This window comes from Cervus canadensis, chromosome 23 (genome assembly GCF_019320065.1).
Source record: "Cervus canadensis isolate Bull #8, Minnesota chromosome 23, ASM1932006v1, whole genome shotgun sequence".
Lineage (NCBI taxonomy): Eukaryota > Metazoa > Chordata > Mammalia > Artiodactyla > Cervidae > Cervus > Cervus canadensis.
The window spans coordinates 38,813,640-38,829,236 of record NC_057408.1 but is presented as its reverse complement, the minus strand read 5'-3'; the positions used below and the strand labels follow the sequence as shown (position 1 = coordinate 38,829,236).

General features: G+C 37.9%; 1 protein-coding gene across 11 annotated transcripts in view; it reads left to right on the top strand.

Moving 5' to 3' along the window:
• Nucleotides 1-15,597, top strand: part of ASXL3 (ASXL transcriptional regulator 3) — a 187,766-nt gene that overhangs the window by 30,642 nt on the left and 141,527 nt on the right. For 6 of the 11 annotated variants that reach the window (XM_043443979.1, XM_043443985.1, XM_043443983.1 and 3 more), the window contains exon 2: nt 3,943-4,025. In XM_043443979.1, the coding sequence (XP_043299914.1) occupies nt 3,943-4,025 (83 nt within the window). The other 5 variants (XM_043443978.1, XM_043443976.1, XM_043443980.1 and 2 more) reach the window with 2 other exon arrangements.

Below are 15,597 nucleotides of genomic sequence, written 5' to 3'. Positions count from 1 at the left end.
TCTGAATTGATTGATGGGATTAAAAATGAAAGCATAAAATACAAGAAATATTTGTAGATAATTACCTACTCTCTGGATAAAAGGAATGTCTAAACATAAAAGCAGGTAAAGCCACAATGGAAAAGTCACATAAGTAGTTATGTGAAAATAGAATACTTTATGTGTCTTCATAAATTTCCAAAAATAAGTAACATAAAGAATACAAATCTGTTATTAATGTGCCCAATAATGAATATTATTTTAATATATAAATAGCTTTTTACACATTAGTAAGAAAGACAGAGATATCCCATATGGTATTCATTTGAAAAAAAACTTTGTTCCCATTAGTATTTACAAAAGTATAATTAGAGTAACAATGAATTACAACTTATTTGACCTACCTAGTTGGCGAATATTGTGAAAAAGATAATGTTTAATCCTGGCAAAGTTGTGGAGAGAGGCAGGTTCAGTTCTGCTTGGTGAGAGTATAAATTGTTAAAATATTTTTCAAAACAGTTGGCAGTGTATCAAGAGACATGACAGAGCTCATATCCTTTGACTCAATAATATTCTAAGAACATTACATTCAGTGTATTCTTTGGGAAGTTATTTTTGGTCGTAAACTTACTAGTGCCATTTTGTTTTCTATAATACAGGTATGAATTTGCATTTTTCCAGCTTTTTTTCAATCAGAAAACAAGACTTTTAAAATTATCATTATCCATGGTGAACTCTAAAATTGGAATCTCTATATTTTGTCATAATTGTATTGTTATTGCCCAAGACAGTTTGAACCTGTTTTGATTATCTGAAATATTTATTGGCCCTCTTACTAATCTTACTAGGATACATATTCTTAAAAATTGTATATAATCCCACTCTCTTCACTGCTCTATTGCATCCTTGACCCCTGTTTCTAAGAGGTAGGTACAAGGTGGAAAACAATTGGAGGAATATGTTAAACTCAGATTAAGTGTTAGATATCACTTCATTCACAAATGCTAGTTGTATTTAAATATGTCAAGACAGGTAATCCAGGAAGTGTGGTTTTTAAGGACTTAGGGAACACTGCATAGCCAAGACATTGATTCCCGGCGTGTGTGGGTGCCTCCTCAGTCTGACATTTGGGGCTTAGTTTCCCTCTGACTGTGGCTCCTTCCCGCTGTTGTGTCTGAGTGTGGCTGCCTGCTCGTCTGATTCACGTCTCTGCCGCGTGTCGTTTTTTCAGTGCTATCCATGGTATTGTTCCGTGAAAGTAATTTCTCTCTCTCTCGTTCTCTGAATGTTCCCACAGCCAGTTCAGTGAAGCTTGTTCACACCCAGGACCCCCTCCTGTTCTGTCCCCTCTCTCTGTCTTGCAGGAACTGAGGGTGGCTTCTGGTGTTGTGTGTGGCTTCATCATTTCCTTCCTGCCTTTCATCCACTTCACGATGTAATTCTTCGCACCTTTACTTCCTCTGTAGAGTAGGACGTGATGTCATAGAGAAGGGGACAGGGCTATCCAAATCCTCTCCATGGCTGGGAGGAGCTGCCAAGGTGTGCTGAGGGGCCTGTACTCAGGAAGAGAAACAGGGAGTCCTCCACAGTGAGTAACCCCACTTTCGAGTGCACCCAACTTTCCATGAAAACCTTACCCAGTACACTGGAGTTTCCTCTTCCGCCCTTTCTAGATTTAATCAGTTTGCCTTTTGGACATTCCCAGTTCAGCTCAATAGGCCTCCTTTCTCTCCCTTCTCCTCTGCCCACTCTCTTTTCTGCCATCCTGTGTCTCTCCCCTCTAGTTTCCCTCTTCCTTGCTTGCTTCCTCGTGTATGTGTGTGTCTGTTGACCTTCTGCCCATACCTTCTATGAGAGACCATTGGTGTCCCCAGCATTGCCTGTCCTTGCGGGTGATGCCCACCTTCTATCTAGTCCATGTGACCACAGCATCGCCTTCCATGAGTATGAACTGTTCTGCAATACTGACGGTTCTTTTTATTTTAAAAATTCTGTCGGCTTTTTTGTTCTCGTGTCCGTACCTTTCCTGCCTTTCTTTGTGACCTAATCTTTCCCCCTTTTCAGCTCTTTCATGCAGTTTCCTTCTTGCCTTTTTTAAACCAGTATTTTTACACTTTAGTCCTCTTCCCTGTGCAGCTATGCCTATGTTCCCCCCACCCACCCCTGATAGTTTTCAGTCCATGCCTCCTAATAGTCTCCTCTCTGAGGACAGTTTTCCTTCTTTCCTATTGACATACTTGTTGCTACGCTCTTTCCAGTGTAGCATGTTTTGATGTTCTTTAAAGAATTGTCATCTGCAACTAAGGGACTGACCAGATTGGGAAAAACGGGGACATTTTCTGGGAACTAGAGGTGAGAACAGAAAAGTGGCCTTAAGGGTGAGGAGGGGCAGGCTGTGTATAATTCATTAGATAGCCACAAGGAGCAGAGCCCCAAGGAGCAGAAACCTTGCCAGTGACCTTTTTGAAATTTAGCCTTTGATAGTAGAAGAGATCACAGAGCTCTTTTAAATGTGTTTGGAAGCCTTTTCAATTTAAAATTTGCCTTAAAAATTCTCAATTAGTTCTCAATTATGATAATTCTGGTCTGATAGTCATAGTAATCATAAATTAGGACTCTAGAATCATTAAGTTGCATGGGGCCATGACTTGTGCAGGAACTCCTGTACAGAAAATTTAAGCATTGGGTTGAACAAAAGGTTCATTTGGGTTTTTCCATAAGATGTCCTAGAAAAATGAACTTTTTGGCCAACGCAGTAGGTGTCATCTACCCTTGGAAGAAGTCATGGTGAAGATATGTGTAGACTTGTACCAGATGTGGTCCTCGTAGCCCTTGTTCGTGAATAGCATGGGGACCATTGTGTACTGCTTTTGCTACATGTAGTTCAGTCCTGGGGTAAATAAAAAGCCTTGATTTCCTTGGCTTGATTTCCAGACCTTGATGGTCTGATGCCTGTGGAAATAATTAACTGTGTCCCATGTTATTTCCGGAGAAGGCAATGGCAACCCACTCCAGTACCCTTGCCTGGAAAATCCCATGGACGGAGGAGCCTCATAGGCTGCAGTCCATGGGGTCGCTAAGAGTTGGACACAGCTGAGCAACTTCACTTTCACTTTTCACTTTCATGCATTGGAGAAGGAAATGGCAACCCACTCCAGTATTCTTGCCTGGAGAATCCCAGGGACGGGGGAGCCTGGTGGGCTGCCATCTATGGGGTCGCACAGAGTCGGTCACAACTGAAGCAACGTAACAGCAGCATGTTATTTCCCATACTTTGTTTAAAACATCCCCTCCACTCAAAAATAAGTAGGACAGATGGGAAGAGAAAGAAAATAGGACTGAGTTCATAAAGCTGAGATGGGCTGAACCGTAAGAGGAAGGAATTTACTTGAAATGAATTGGAAAAGGCAAATGAAAGGAAACTGAGCTGAACTGGAAGACACGCTGTAATGGGATCCTTGGGTTTCTGTATGCTTTTTCTTCGTTTTGGCCACGAAGGGTTTTTGTTGTTTTTTAATACAGAAGAAGTTGATCAAACTGTGAATCCAGTGAGGTTATTTCTGACCAGTGCTTTGTTCTCTGCTGTTGATGGTATTCAGGCTCATGTTTCCAAGGTTTTAGAAATTTAGGAAACATTTTAACAGCCTGAAAACTTGACTTTAACCATAAAATGTTAGCAAGTTTAAATAAAGGAAATTATATACTTTTACTAACTATGTGTTTTTAGGTTTCACATTACTTTTTTTTTGTGGTGTATGCCTTTGTGACATTTTTGCAGGATGGCCCCTATATGTTGCAGAAATTGCCATTAATGTCCAGGAAAAAATTATGTCCTATTACTTGCACACCTGACATGTATCATGTAACCTAATTTTGGCATAATTTGCATGATTCACACACATTTTCATCTTGTGTGCTTCTATGCAGTAATCTAGAAGTCTTATGTCTGTCTTTATTTTTTAGGCACTAGAAAAACACCCCAACTCACCAATGACAGCAAAGCAGATATTGGAAGTCATTCAGAAAGAAGGGTTAAAAGAAACAAGGTCAGTATTCATATTTACATTTTCTGTTTTCTTTGATTAACAATTGCTACTGATTGCAAAGCAACAGGTGTATCTAGGTTTTGAAGTTGTAGTTGATTGCGAATTAAGTAGCTACCTGCAGATTCTTTGGTGACTGCCAAATATTTGAGTGACCCAAGATTTCCTTGGAACTGCTTGTTCACTTAATAAATTAGACAGACTGATAGAGAATGTATTTCATTAACAAGGAGCAGCACTGTGTGAATTTGCCTATAATTGGAGTTACTCATCTTTCTTGTAAGAGAAGATTTTTGTTTCTGAAAGTGAGTACTGAAAGAGAAACATTTTACAGTCTTCACAGATAGATTCCAGAATGTAAGATGAGCTCATTCTGATAAAATTCAAATTGCCAGTGAACATAGTTGAAAATTTAGTCCTCTTATATTTAGAATTACTCTACTTGGATCATCATTAATCAATTATTGAGTCTTTTAAAAAAATAACAGTTTTATTGAGATAGTCATATATCATAACATTTGCCCTTTGAAAATGTACAATTCGTTGGTTTTTAATATGTTCCCCAAAACTGTGCAATAATTACCGCTATCTAATTTTAGAACATTTTCACCACCCTAAGTGAACCCCCCATACCCATTAGCAGTCACTCCCAATTCCCTATTCTCCCCAGCCCCTGGCAATCACTCATGTACTACTGTCTGTGGAGTTGCCTAACGTGGACATTTTGTATAATTGGAATCATACACTCTATAGCCTTTTGTGACTGGCTTCATTTAGCATCATGTTTTCAGGGTCCACCCATGTGGTACCCTGAATCAGTACTTCATTTCTTTTTGTTGCCAAATAATATTTTATTGAATGGATGTAAACTACATTTTCTTTATCTGTGGTGATCCTTTATTTTTGTTTAGTTATGAATTTTACAGTGTTGGCTTTATCCAGCAGTTTAGGGCCATATAAATGATATTACTCGAAGAGAAGAAAGCAATTTGTTATAAGGTAAAATAACCATAGAGGTATATCACATGTGTATCTACTCATTCATGTTACATAGAGTAAATTTTTTAAATTGTATGATGTTGCCTACCTGTAAGTCATTGACAAGACAAGTGGTCTCAGCTTGGTAAAAATTTAATCCGCTGAGTTACCTTTTGAATCTGGTAACTGAGATAGTATCTGCAGAGAGCGATCAACGTCCTCCCAAGACTGACTTTTCCTACAAAGTTGGTATTACCTGAGACTCATTACTATAACCTGTGAGTCACATTGGCTTCTAGCTGTTTAAAATGTATCTCTTGCAAGTTTTACCCAGGAACATCACCATTTAGTGGTATGCAGCACTCCTAGGTTCAGTTTTTCAACTCTGTTTTAGAGGCTTTATCTGTCTGTCCTGAAGAAAGAGGCTGAGCTAATGTAACTACACTGTTTGCAATTATTGTTCCCCACAAAGCGGAGGTAACATTGGGGAGGAAAGTTGCTGACAGAGGCTAACAACTCTCTTAGAGGGGTCCCTTGCTTCTAAGCCAGACATCAGTATAAGGAGCTCAGGAACAAAACGGGGACACCTGGAAATTAATATTCTCCTGACTGCCTGTCGGAAATGTTTGGGCTAGAGCCAGAAGGAAAGAAGGGGTACAGACCTAAAGATCTGAACTCCTGGTGAATGTGGGCTGAGCCAGCGCAGTCTACCAATGCAAGCACACGAAGCTTCTCCTATAAGCAGACACTTGAAATGTGTTCATCATGATCTTCTCCACAGGAGTGAGCAGGCCACTATCAGCTGTTATGTATCTTCAGATATAAAACTCCTGTACCATGGCCCTGAGCAGCATTTTAATTACTTACCATTGTAACAGCATTTTTCTTCCCCATATTTTTTCAAGATGCTCGTCTTCCCAGAATGGTACATTAAAGGGCTTTAAGTATATGTTAACAAACAAAACACAAACAACTTCTTTAAAGAGTAAGAAAATTGGAATGGAAAACATACCCTGTTCCTCTGAATTCAGTGCTCCTTCATCATCCCTGTCCTTCATTATTGTGTCCTGTGAAGAAAAAAAATGTTACAAGTACCGATGAACCTGTGTAGGACTGTTTAAAGTTACCTACAAGGAATTCACCAGTTAAATAGGAAAGCGAATAGGCCAAGAAAAAGACCATGGTTCTGTTTTAAGTTCTACTTTATAAAATCAACTCTGTGCAGAGGGCTTCAAACTGTGCATTTTATGTCCCCGTTTCTTTCTGTCTCTTTGAATTCTCGCTCCTGTCAGTTGTGATGGTTCCTTACAAGTGCTGTATCTGTAACCACTCTTCCCTTCTTTTCTAGTCTGCTTATTAGAATCATCTCTAAAATAAAGGTAGTTCTCAGATTTTTGAGTTTCAACCTTCCTACTGTATATTGCTTTAGAGAACAGATTCTGACCTTTATTTTTATTTTGTTACCTTTCAAATTCTTAAATAGTTTCCAAGTATTTATGGGAGCTGAGTAAATGAACTGTAACTGTATCTGTTTTTCTTAAGTAAAGTTACACTTTAAAATTCCATCATCATAAGGTCAAGCATAGCTGTTTCATTTCTAGGTATTTATTAATGATGTGCTTTTCAAGATGTGCAGGCTTTCAGATATGCCTGATTAACTGCAGGGGAGTGACTGTGAAGGTTACTGATGCGCCCATAACCTCCCGGGGGTCTCTGTGAATGAGAGGTCATGTTAGCGGCCCTCCCCCAGTCAATCGCTGCGCCTGGCATTTGTGGAAGAGAGAGGATTGGCCTTTTATCCATCATCATTCCAATGCCATTTGTTTTAAAATAACGCCATCTCTTTCATGAGCTGGGCTGGTGGTGAGGGGCGGGGGTGTTTCTCAGTCCTGTGTGTAAGGCAGGTTTCCTGTAACACCGGACCTCACTGGACTCTAAATTTGTCCTTGCTTGTCTTCCCACTGGTCTGTGAGCTTCTTACGGGGAGGGTACCCCACACTCCTGGCACCCTGAAGATACTCAGTAAATATTTGTTGAGTAAACATTCTTCCTCAGGATGGTAACTTGCTGGTCCTCTGTGATGCCTTTGGCTTGCATTTAAAGTTACAAGCTTCTTTTGGCATTACAGGTTGTATTTTTTAATCCTATTTTTAATTGTTTTAGTCAAAAAGAATCTACCAGCTTTGAGGGAATTCCTTTAAATAGATGCATGCAGATCACCTCTGACAGATGAATGGTGAGCATGTCAGCTTACTGTGCTGTTGCCGGTTCTCAAACACTGGAGGTGCCTCTGGTTGAAACTTAAAACTTAAAAAATAAACCAATAATTTTGGTAAAGCTGATATATTTGTGTTCAATAGATGTGATATTGTTCATTTATTTATTTTTGACATTTTATGGTACCTTTTCTTCTTTTCCAGGGACACTTCAAATTGCATAATTTTCATACAGACAGGATAAAAAGAGAACAGCTCTTTTATATCATGTTCTCTGTCTCTTCTTCAAGTTATTGATGAAATGTGTAGCGTTTGGTTGCACTCTATTTGGGAAAGCTAGACTGAAATAAGAACTCCCCGTGTAGTTTTTAAAAAGGTATATAAATATAGTAAATTGTCAGAAGAACATACAGTTTTTGTTAGAGAAAATTAATAATATGATCATGGCAAGATTTCCTAGAATTGTTTTTTTTTTTAACAAAAATATATTTGATAAGTTTTAATTCCCTTCTGTATAATAACATAGAAGATCTTTATCAATTTAATTTTATTCTGGTCCATCTATATTGTACTTGCTCTACTGATTGAGTTATTTCCAGGCTTCTGTTACTTTGTGCTAATGAGTTGTCAACAGTTGATAAGACAAAGCTGTTTGGAATGCTTTTCAGATGATCAGAATCTTATAATCAATCAAAGAGCCATGTTGCTTGCACAGAGAGGATAGAAATGTGCATATTCCAGACTGCAGCTTTTATGGATGGATATTTGATATTCCTGTTTGAACTGCTTGGCTAAACATTCCCACTTCCTGAGGGAGAGAGGGTGCTACTGTGGACTCTAGTCTTGTCTGCAGTAATTAAACATATGTTCATAGAAAAAGAGAAGGCAACTGCAGTGACCATGTTGGTTTGGATGACTTTGGTTGCCCTAATTCTGATTTTCTGCTTTTGACTTGCTTATTCAGAAGTTATAATTCCTTTACAAAGGGGACTGAGGGAGTTTTGATGCCCAAGGATATGTTTTTCTCTGCTCATGTAATTTTTAAAGCGATGCTTCCAGAGAAGCATATGTTGTTTTAGTGACACATCCAGGAGCGGTAGGTCAAGGAATGAGGTCTGTAGCATTTACCTAACAAGAGTGGGACCCACACTTGTCAGTGGGGGTAACTGTTATGTGCCGGGCATTATTGTTACAACATACTGGTCATTAATGGAGCATAAACTGTGATGTAGTTGGCATATTATTTGGTAGTAGGTAAATAGTTTTCTAATGGAGGTGAGGTAGTCTTAAAATAATGGTCAAAAAATCACAGCACGACCAAAAAACCCTCTGTTGGGTTAGGGGCAGGGCAATATTTATAAGGTGCACTTATTTGTTTTAAAAGATTTATTTATTTATTTTTGGCTAGGCTGGGTCTTCATTGTTGCTGATGGGCTTCCTCTAGTTGCAGAGAGCAGGGGGCTCCTCTCTCGTTGCGTTGTGTGGGCTTCTTACTGGGGTGGCTTTTCTTGTTGGAGAACACAGGGGCTTCGGTAGTTGCGGTGCATGGGCTCAGTCGTTGCTGCTCCCAAGCTCTAGAGTGCAGGCTCCGTAGTTGTGACTCTATGGCATGTGGGATCGTCTCGGAGCAGGGATCAAACCCGTGTCCCCTGCATTGGCAGGCGGATTCTCAACCATTGGACCACCAGGGAAGCCCTATAAGGTACAGTTTCACAATGCTATAGCTGCCTTACTTAGAAAAAAATATATATATGTTCAATTTCATCAACCACTTATAGGACAGCAACCTATAATTACATATCACAATAGGGACATTTGAAAAGGTTTGTAAACAATCTCTTTCATGCTTGGTATTACTCAGGACATTGACATATTTTTGATTTTGTAATGTGGAGCATGCAGTTGACAACCCAAGATTTTGTAATTATCCTGCTATCTATGAGAACTTTTTATTCCCCTTGGGAATTCTGAGACTAAATTTGTTGTTCGCTCCTGTCTTAAGGTCTTCTGTGTTTTCTGTTTTGCAGTCTTTGTCATGATACTCTGAAATAAGTGTCTTCACTTTGTACTGGGGTTTATTAAAGATGTTGCATTTTTCCAGGGGGATAAAATGTCAAAAAAATTCCATTACCATGTACAGTGACAAACAATAAAATTCCTTGGCATTTCTCTTGGTGAGATTTACGTTTCTAATTAGTGCTATAGGAGATGCTTCTTTCTCACTGCTGAAATGTTTTGTCTAAAGATAAGAAAGAAACACAAATAATTTCAACTGCAAAATCAATTCTTATCTCCAGACTCCATGTTGGCATCACCCCTTTCATACTGAAATGGTGCTCTAGTTAGTTTGTCAGGGCATTTTAGAATTACAGTGTTAACTCACAGTGTCACCCTGCCATCTGCTAAGATCTAATTCTCTCATTGTGTAAATGGTGTGCAGTCAGCTACTTAGAAAGGAACGAAGGAGACAGTGATGTTACTAATCAGAATCATAGAAAAATCATGTATAAATCATGTATTTATGTGGGAGTCTAGGTGTGTGTTCATGAGAGTATGTAAGCAAGCCTTTAGAATAGTTTCTCTCTTAGTTGACGTAAAATTTTACTTATTACTTGGATTACAAATCTCAGTCGGGATTATTCCTAATTCTCTTCTCCCATTCCCCTCTTGGCCAGTTGGTTCTTGGGTAATGTTAGTTCTGTGCTCTAACTATATCTTTCTTTCTCTGTATTCCTAGTCTTTGCCATTCATTCTTTGCACTTAAAAATTTTCAACTAGATTAATACAGTATCTTCTTAATTCATCTCTTTAAACCTGGTCTCCTCCTTTTTAAATCTATTTTTTTCCTTAACAACCATCCCATTTATAGTAGCATTTCTTAACTGATAATCCAAAATATTGCAGGGAATATATTGTACCTAATAAACTCTTGAGTCAAAAGCTGTTGTTGGTTGTATGTTTGGATTTAATTAGATGAGATCAGGCGTGGTGCTTTTTTCTAGTCACATGGTATCTGAACAACACATGCTATTCTGAAAATGTAGGGTTTATGATATGAATGATGAATGCATACATTATACCTTACATTTATATATAAGATTTGAAATTTCTAATTTGGTCATTTTTACAAACATTTTGTTCTTCCCAAAATACATCATTTAAAATGTTGTTTGTTAGAACTGTGTGCTTTGTGCATAATTAATTAGTTTTAAATTAAATGGTATAAAACTGATTAAGTATTCATAATTTATATGTGGGTATCATTCATTGTTTAAAAGCAACTAATCTCTCATAATTAAACTTTTCTTAAAGTTACTTCTTTTTATGATGACACAGTGATTGGAATAATTCTTCAAGGGGATAATAGGATTATATATTACTGTGGAAGCATTTCCTGAATTAGGTAGATAATTGTGTGAAACATTACCTTACAGGGTCAGATTTCAACTCTTTCAGCCCAGCCCTAATCAACCTGGACTTTGGCAGCTTTAAAGCCTTTGCAGTCACGCTTTTGATATTTCAGCCTCAGTTGACTACAGCTGACCCTTGCACAACTTGGGTTTTTGAAATTTGTGGATCAACTTATACACAAATATTTTTCCATAGTAAATCCTACAATATTACATAACTTGTCATTGGTTGAATCTGCAGACATGGAAGAACTGCAAATACAAAGAGCTGACAAATTACATGCAGATTAATTTCCATGTTGCTTAAGGGTCAACTGTACTTTCCTTTGCTGTGAAATTTCTCTCAGAATCTTTTTGTGATTTGGAAAGTAGAAGTAAAGCCAGTGAGACAGTAGTGAGCAATGTTGTGTGTGCATGTGTTGCACGCTTCTGGTAGTTTTCACATTGTTCCATAAGATTGGGTTGCAGAATGGAAAGGAAGCAGTGTTTAGGCAGAAAGCCTCAAACCAATGGAGTAAATTTGCATCTGTACCCCTCCTGGTTCCCAAGCTGAGGTCATCATAACAGTGATTGGTTACTGTGCCCTGGCTGCCATACAAATCATCACCCACTGGGCGACTTAAACAACAGAACTGTTTTTCTCTCTCTCTCATAGTTCTGGAGGCTAGAAGTCCTAGATGCAGGTCCATCAGGATAGGTTTCTAGTGAGGACTCTCTTCATGGCTTGCAGACAGCCACCTTCTCACTGTATCCTCACATGGCTTTTTCTGGGTGTGTGTGTGCAGAGAAAGTGAGAGAAAGCTCTTCAGTGTCTCTTCTTCTGAGGACACTCCCATCAGATCAAGGCTCCATCTATATGACTGCTTTCAACCTTAATCCCTTCCTGAGAGATACCACCCCTCATAGCCACACTGGAGAGGAGAGCTTCAACATAGGAATTGTGGGATGGGCTGCACACACATTAAGTCTACAATAGTGTTTCAGAATGTGGGACTTTACATTTCTAGAATTCATGGCATACCATAGAATTTTTCTAGAATTTTGAGTATCTGATTAAACTTGGAAGTTATTCATAACAGTATGCTTAACACTGTACTGTGCTTCTGTCGTTGCATACTCCTAATATGTGTTTTCATATGTTATTCCTCACATGTAAACTGATAGAATACTTGGCTTAAGTTGCATGTTCAAATATAATGTATATAGTCACATAACATAAATTGATTTGGATTTTATTTGAAGCCTTTGGTAAAAATAGCTGTGGTGACTGCACATAACCCTCAAGGCATCAGTATTCACTAAGGTATGCAATTACAGCTATGAAATGGCCATTTCTTAATACAACATTTTATTCTGTCAAGCTTTCTTTCTCCATTCTTCCAAATAATTGAACAAAAGAGGTAATTTAGGTGATTTCAGCTTTATCAAGATCTTGGTATAATTTATTCCAGAAATACTGAGCACTCTATAAACATTTCAGTGCAGGAATAGGAGCAGAAATGGATATAAAATTATATTGTGTTTGAGTCTTTCTAAGTATCCTATGCAGGTGAAAATCTTTCGGGAGAAATACGTTTAACTGGGGTGTCGTTATTTAATTTTTTTCTAGGTGGTGTTTTTCTCCTTATCTCCTCATTTCATTGCTTGTGCTCTTAATTGCCACATGCCTAAATGATTTTAGTTTTGCTTCCATGTTTTGAACTTGACAACATAATTCAAATGCAAAACAGTTGATATGCTGACATGGGGACTTCTTTTTATAGTTGATTTGTTTTCAGAGGAATAAAAATCATGACATTTTGTTAAGACAGGTTTTCTAAAAGCTACAGTGCATAATTCCTTAGACGAAGTCCTAGTTCTTTCAGGACAATTAAGGACTATTTATCCTACCTCCTGAATGTCTTATACAGAATCACATTGATAATTTTCTGAAATTCAGATGATTTCTATTAACATTTTTTAAAAAGTTAGTTAAGTCCTGCTTTAGGTGCTGTGCAAGGCTAGTATTTGGGCTCTGTTCTCTCTTCAGTTTGTTGGTAACTGTCTTCTGGCCAGGTTCAGGGGACTCGTGTGTGGGTAAACCTTTCCCAGGTGTTTATTAGTCAAATAAGAGAACATCAGAGAAAAGAAAACAAGTGTGGACATGGAGAAGTTAATCAAATACCTATAAAGTGTGTCCTTTTTTGCTATGGAAAATCTGGGGGGTTTGTGGAAGCTTTAAGACATATCCTCATTCCAATAACATTTATTAAGCATATGCTATGTTCTTGAGGTCGTGGAAGCTGCTGAATTAATAGATGAGTAAAATGCAGTTCTTTCTTTTGAAGATTTAACAATGTGATTCCAAAGATTCTTCTCTGAATCATTCAATTATATCTTTTAACCTCTCCTCTGTGGAGGCTGTCTTCAGCCTAGAACATAATGGGTTTTTATTTTTTATTAAAAAAATTAAACTTAGGAATTTCTAAATTCTTTATAAAATATATGATATCCCAACCTATCAAGAAGTATTGTCTTTCCATCACAAATATAAGCTCATCAAAGATAGGAACATGTATCTACGTATCCATTAATTTATTTTACCTAGAGCTGAGATACCATGCTTAATGCAGCATGTCAAGCAGATTAATGAGTAGGGGCTTGATGAGTAAAAGAATACCTAATTTTTTAAAATCATTTACTTTTATTAGGCCCAAGAGTAAGGACTTGACATGAATTATCTTTTTAAACAGGTGATAGATATTGTATTTCCCATTTTACAGATAGGGAAACTAAGGCAGATGAGGTTAAGTAACTTGAGATAGTTCATTTAGCTAGCAGGTGACAAGTCTGGAGTTTGATGTCTGATTCAAATTGCACTTAATCTTTTAAAATTTTGTTGCCAGAACCTAATAACACTTTGTTTTTAAAAGTATTGTTTGTATAAGTCTATCAAGTAAATACTCCCCCCTCCCCAACTCCTACTCCCTTAGCAGCTTCTCTGGCTAACTCTTGATTGTCTATATATGTGTATAAAACTCACTGAGATTTAAGTCAAGCCTGTAGATAGGTGTGTTGATACTCTCAATTTAGAGCCTATTTGTAAACAAGAGTTGAAAGATTTTTAAAAATTCTATTTCCAGAACCCAGATTTGAAAGGTTCAAAGCCTTTCCCAAACTACCTGTGATGCTTGCCCAACATGATGGGGGGTGATCTTTAGTGAAGCCTGGAGCTTATGGATAGTAGCAAGATGTATTTGCATTATAACTCTTTACTGTTTTATCTAGAAGGTGATGTCATAAGGTGGGACACTTACTTTGTATAATGGAAGAACCATGGCCTCCATAGGACTCTCACTGTTTTGCTGTTGAAGTTGGACTTACAGATTGTCTCTGGGGGAATTGTTTCGCTGTGGCCAAAGCATATTGCTAACAAAAGGCAGCTTTAGAAAGTAGCAGTCACTATTTTTATGAAATAACTGAATGAAAATAGGTGAGGCTGACTAAACCATGGGGATGGAGGAGGCTGTTATTAACATTGTTCTTTTTTAAGATACACATCTTGGGAAAGGAAAGAAAGTCCAAATGAATAGATGAGTATGGTCAGGACCAGCGTCACTGCATTCATTAGAACATTTTCTTAACCAGACCAGTCAGATAAACCTTACTGTTATTGGGAATCTATGTCATGACCACTTATCCATCCTCCCTCATCACATCCATCCATTGTATTTCCACTGGGAGGTATAAAAACACCACTCATTCCTTTTTACTTTTATTGCTCATTTTTACAAAAGACGAATGTAAAATTTCCGGGTAGAGCACTTTCTCCATCAGACCACTGCAGATAGCCCAAATCTATAATTTCATTCCTCTCTAACCAGTCTGCGTGAAATACAATTTGTGCGATGATTATTTTTCAATTTGTTGCTTAATTTGCATTGTTGAAGGTGACCTACTGATTGCTAGATATAGAAAAATATCATGCATGAAGATTTGTTGGAATACATTGTGGCTAGTGGGATAGTGTAAAGAGCTCAAATCCTGAATTCTGAAGTTTTAGGATTATCAAAGGTCAGTTTGGAATCACCCTGCACCTTCATGCCAAGAAGGCAAGTGCTGAATCAGCTATACAGAAAACACTATTTGACAGGTGAGAATTCTACCCCTGAACCACTAACGCTCGAAAGTACTATTTGAAATTACTTAGAATAGTTTTTACTGCCCATTTCTTTTACTTGTCCTTAATATTGAAAATATGAACTTGGCTTTTAAAATTAGGATTTATTTGATTGTTTTTAAGCACCATCCTTTTGAGTCAAGCCACTGAAAACTTTTAGTTTTCAAAGTTTTATAAATCAGTTTGTTAGGTACAGTGGCACATTCTTTTTTCTCTTTATTTTTTATTAATTATTTTTAGTTGAAAAATAACTGCTTTACAAAATTGTGTTGGCTTCTGCCATGCATCACATGAATCAGCCATAGGTATACATATGTCCCCTCCCTCTTAAACCTCCCCCCACCTCCCTCCCCATCCCACCCATCTAGGTTGTCCCAGATCACTCCGTTTGAGCCTCTGTGCATCATACAGCAAATTCCCACTGGCTCTCTATTTTACCTATGGTTGTGACTGTTTCCATGCTATGAAATGTCTCAGTGTGTTCCACCCTCTTCCTTCATCCTTATCTCCTTTTTTTCCTTTGAAAGGGATGACATATTGTGAAATGATGTCTGCAGAATTTTGAGTAGGAGCATCTGATTATCTAAATTTTAAACCTAGTCTTTTCCTTACCCAATTTTCTACCACCTGGTGACCCAGGAAATTCCCAGCCTTTATTAGAAGTGCTTCTTGTGGTAAGAGAGTAACAGAATCCCTAATTCCTAGAATCCGAGGAGTTAAAGGTAAAGGTGCGCGCTCAGTCATTTCTGACTCTTTGCAACCCCATGGACTGTAACCTTCCAGGCTTTGCTGTCTATGGAATTTTCCAGGCA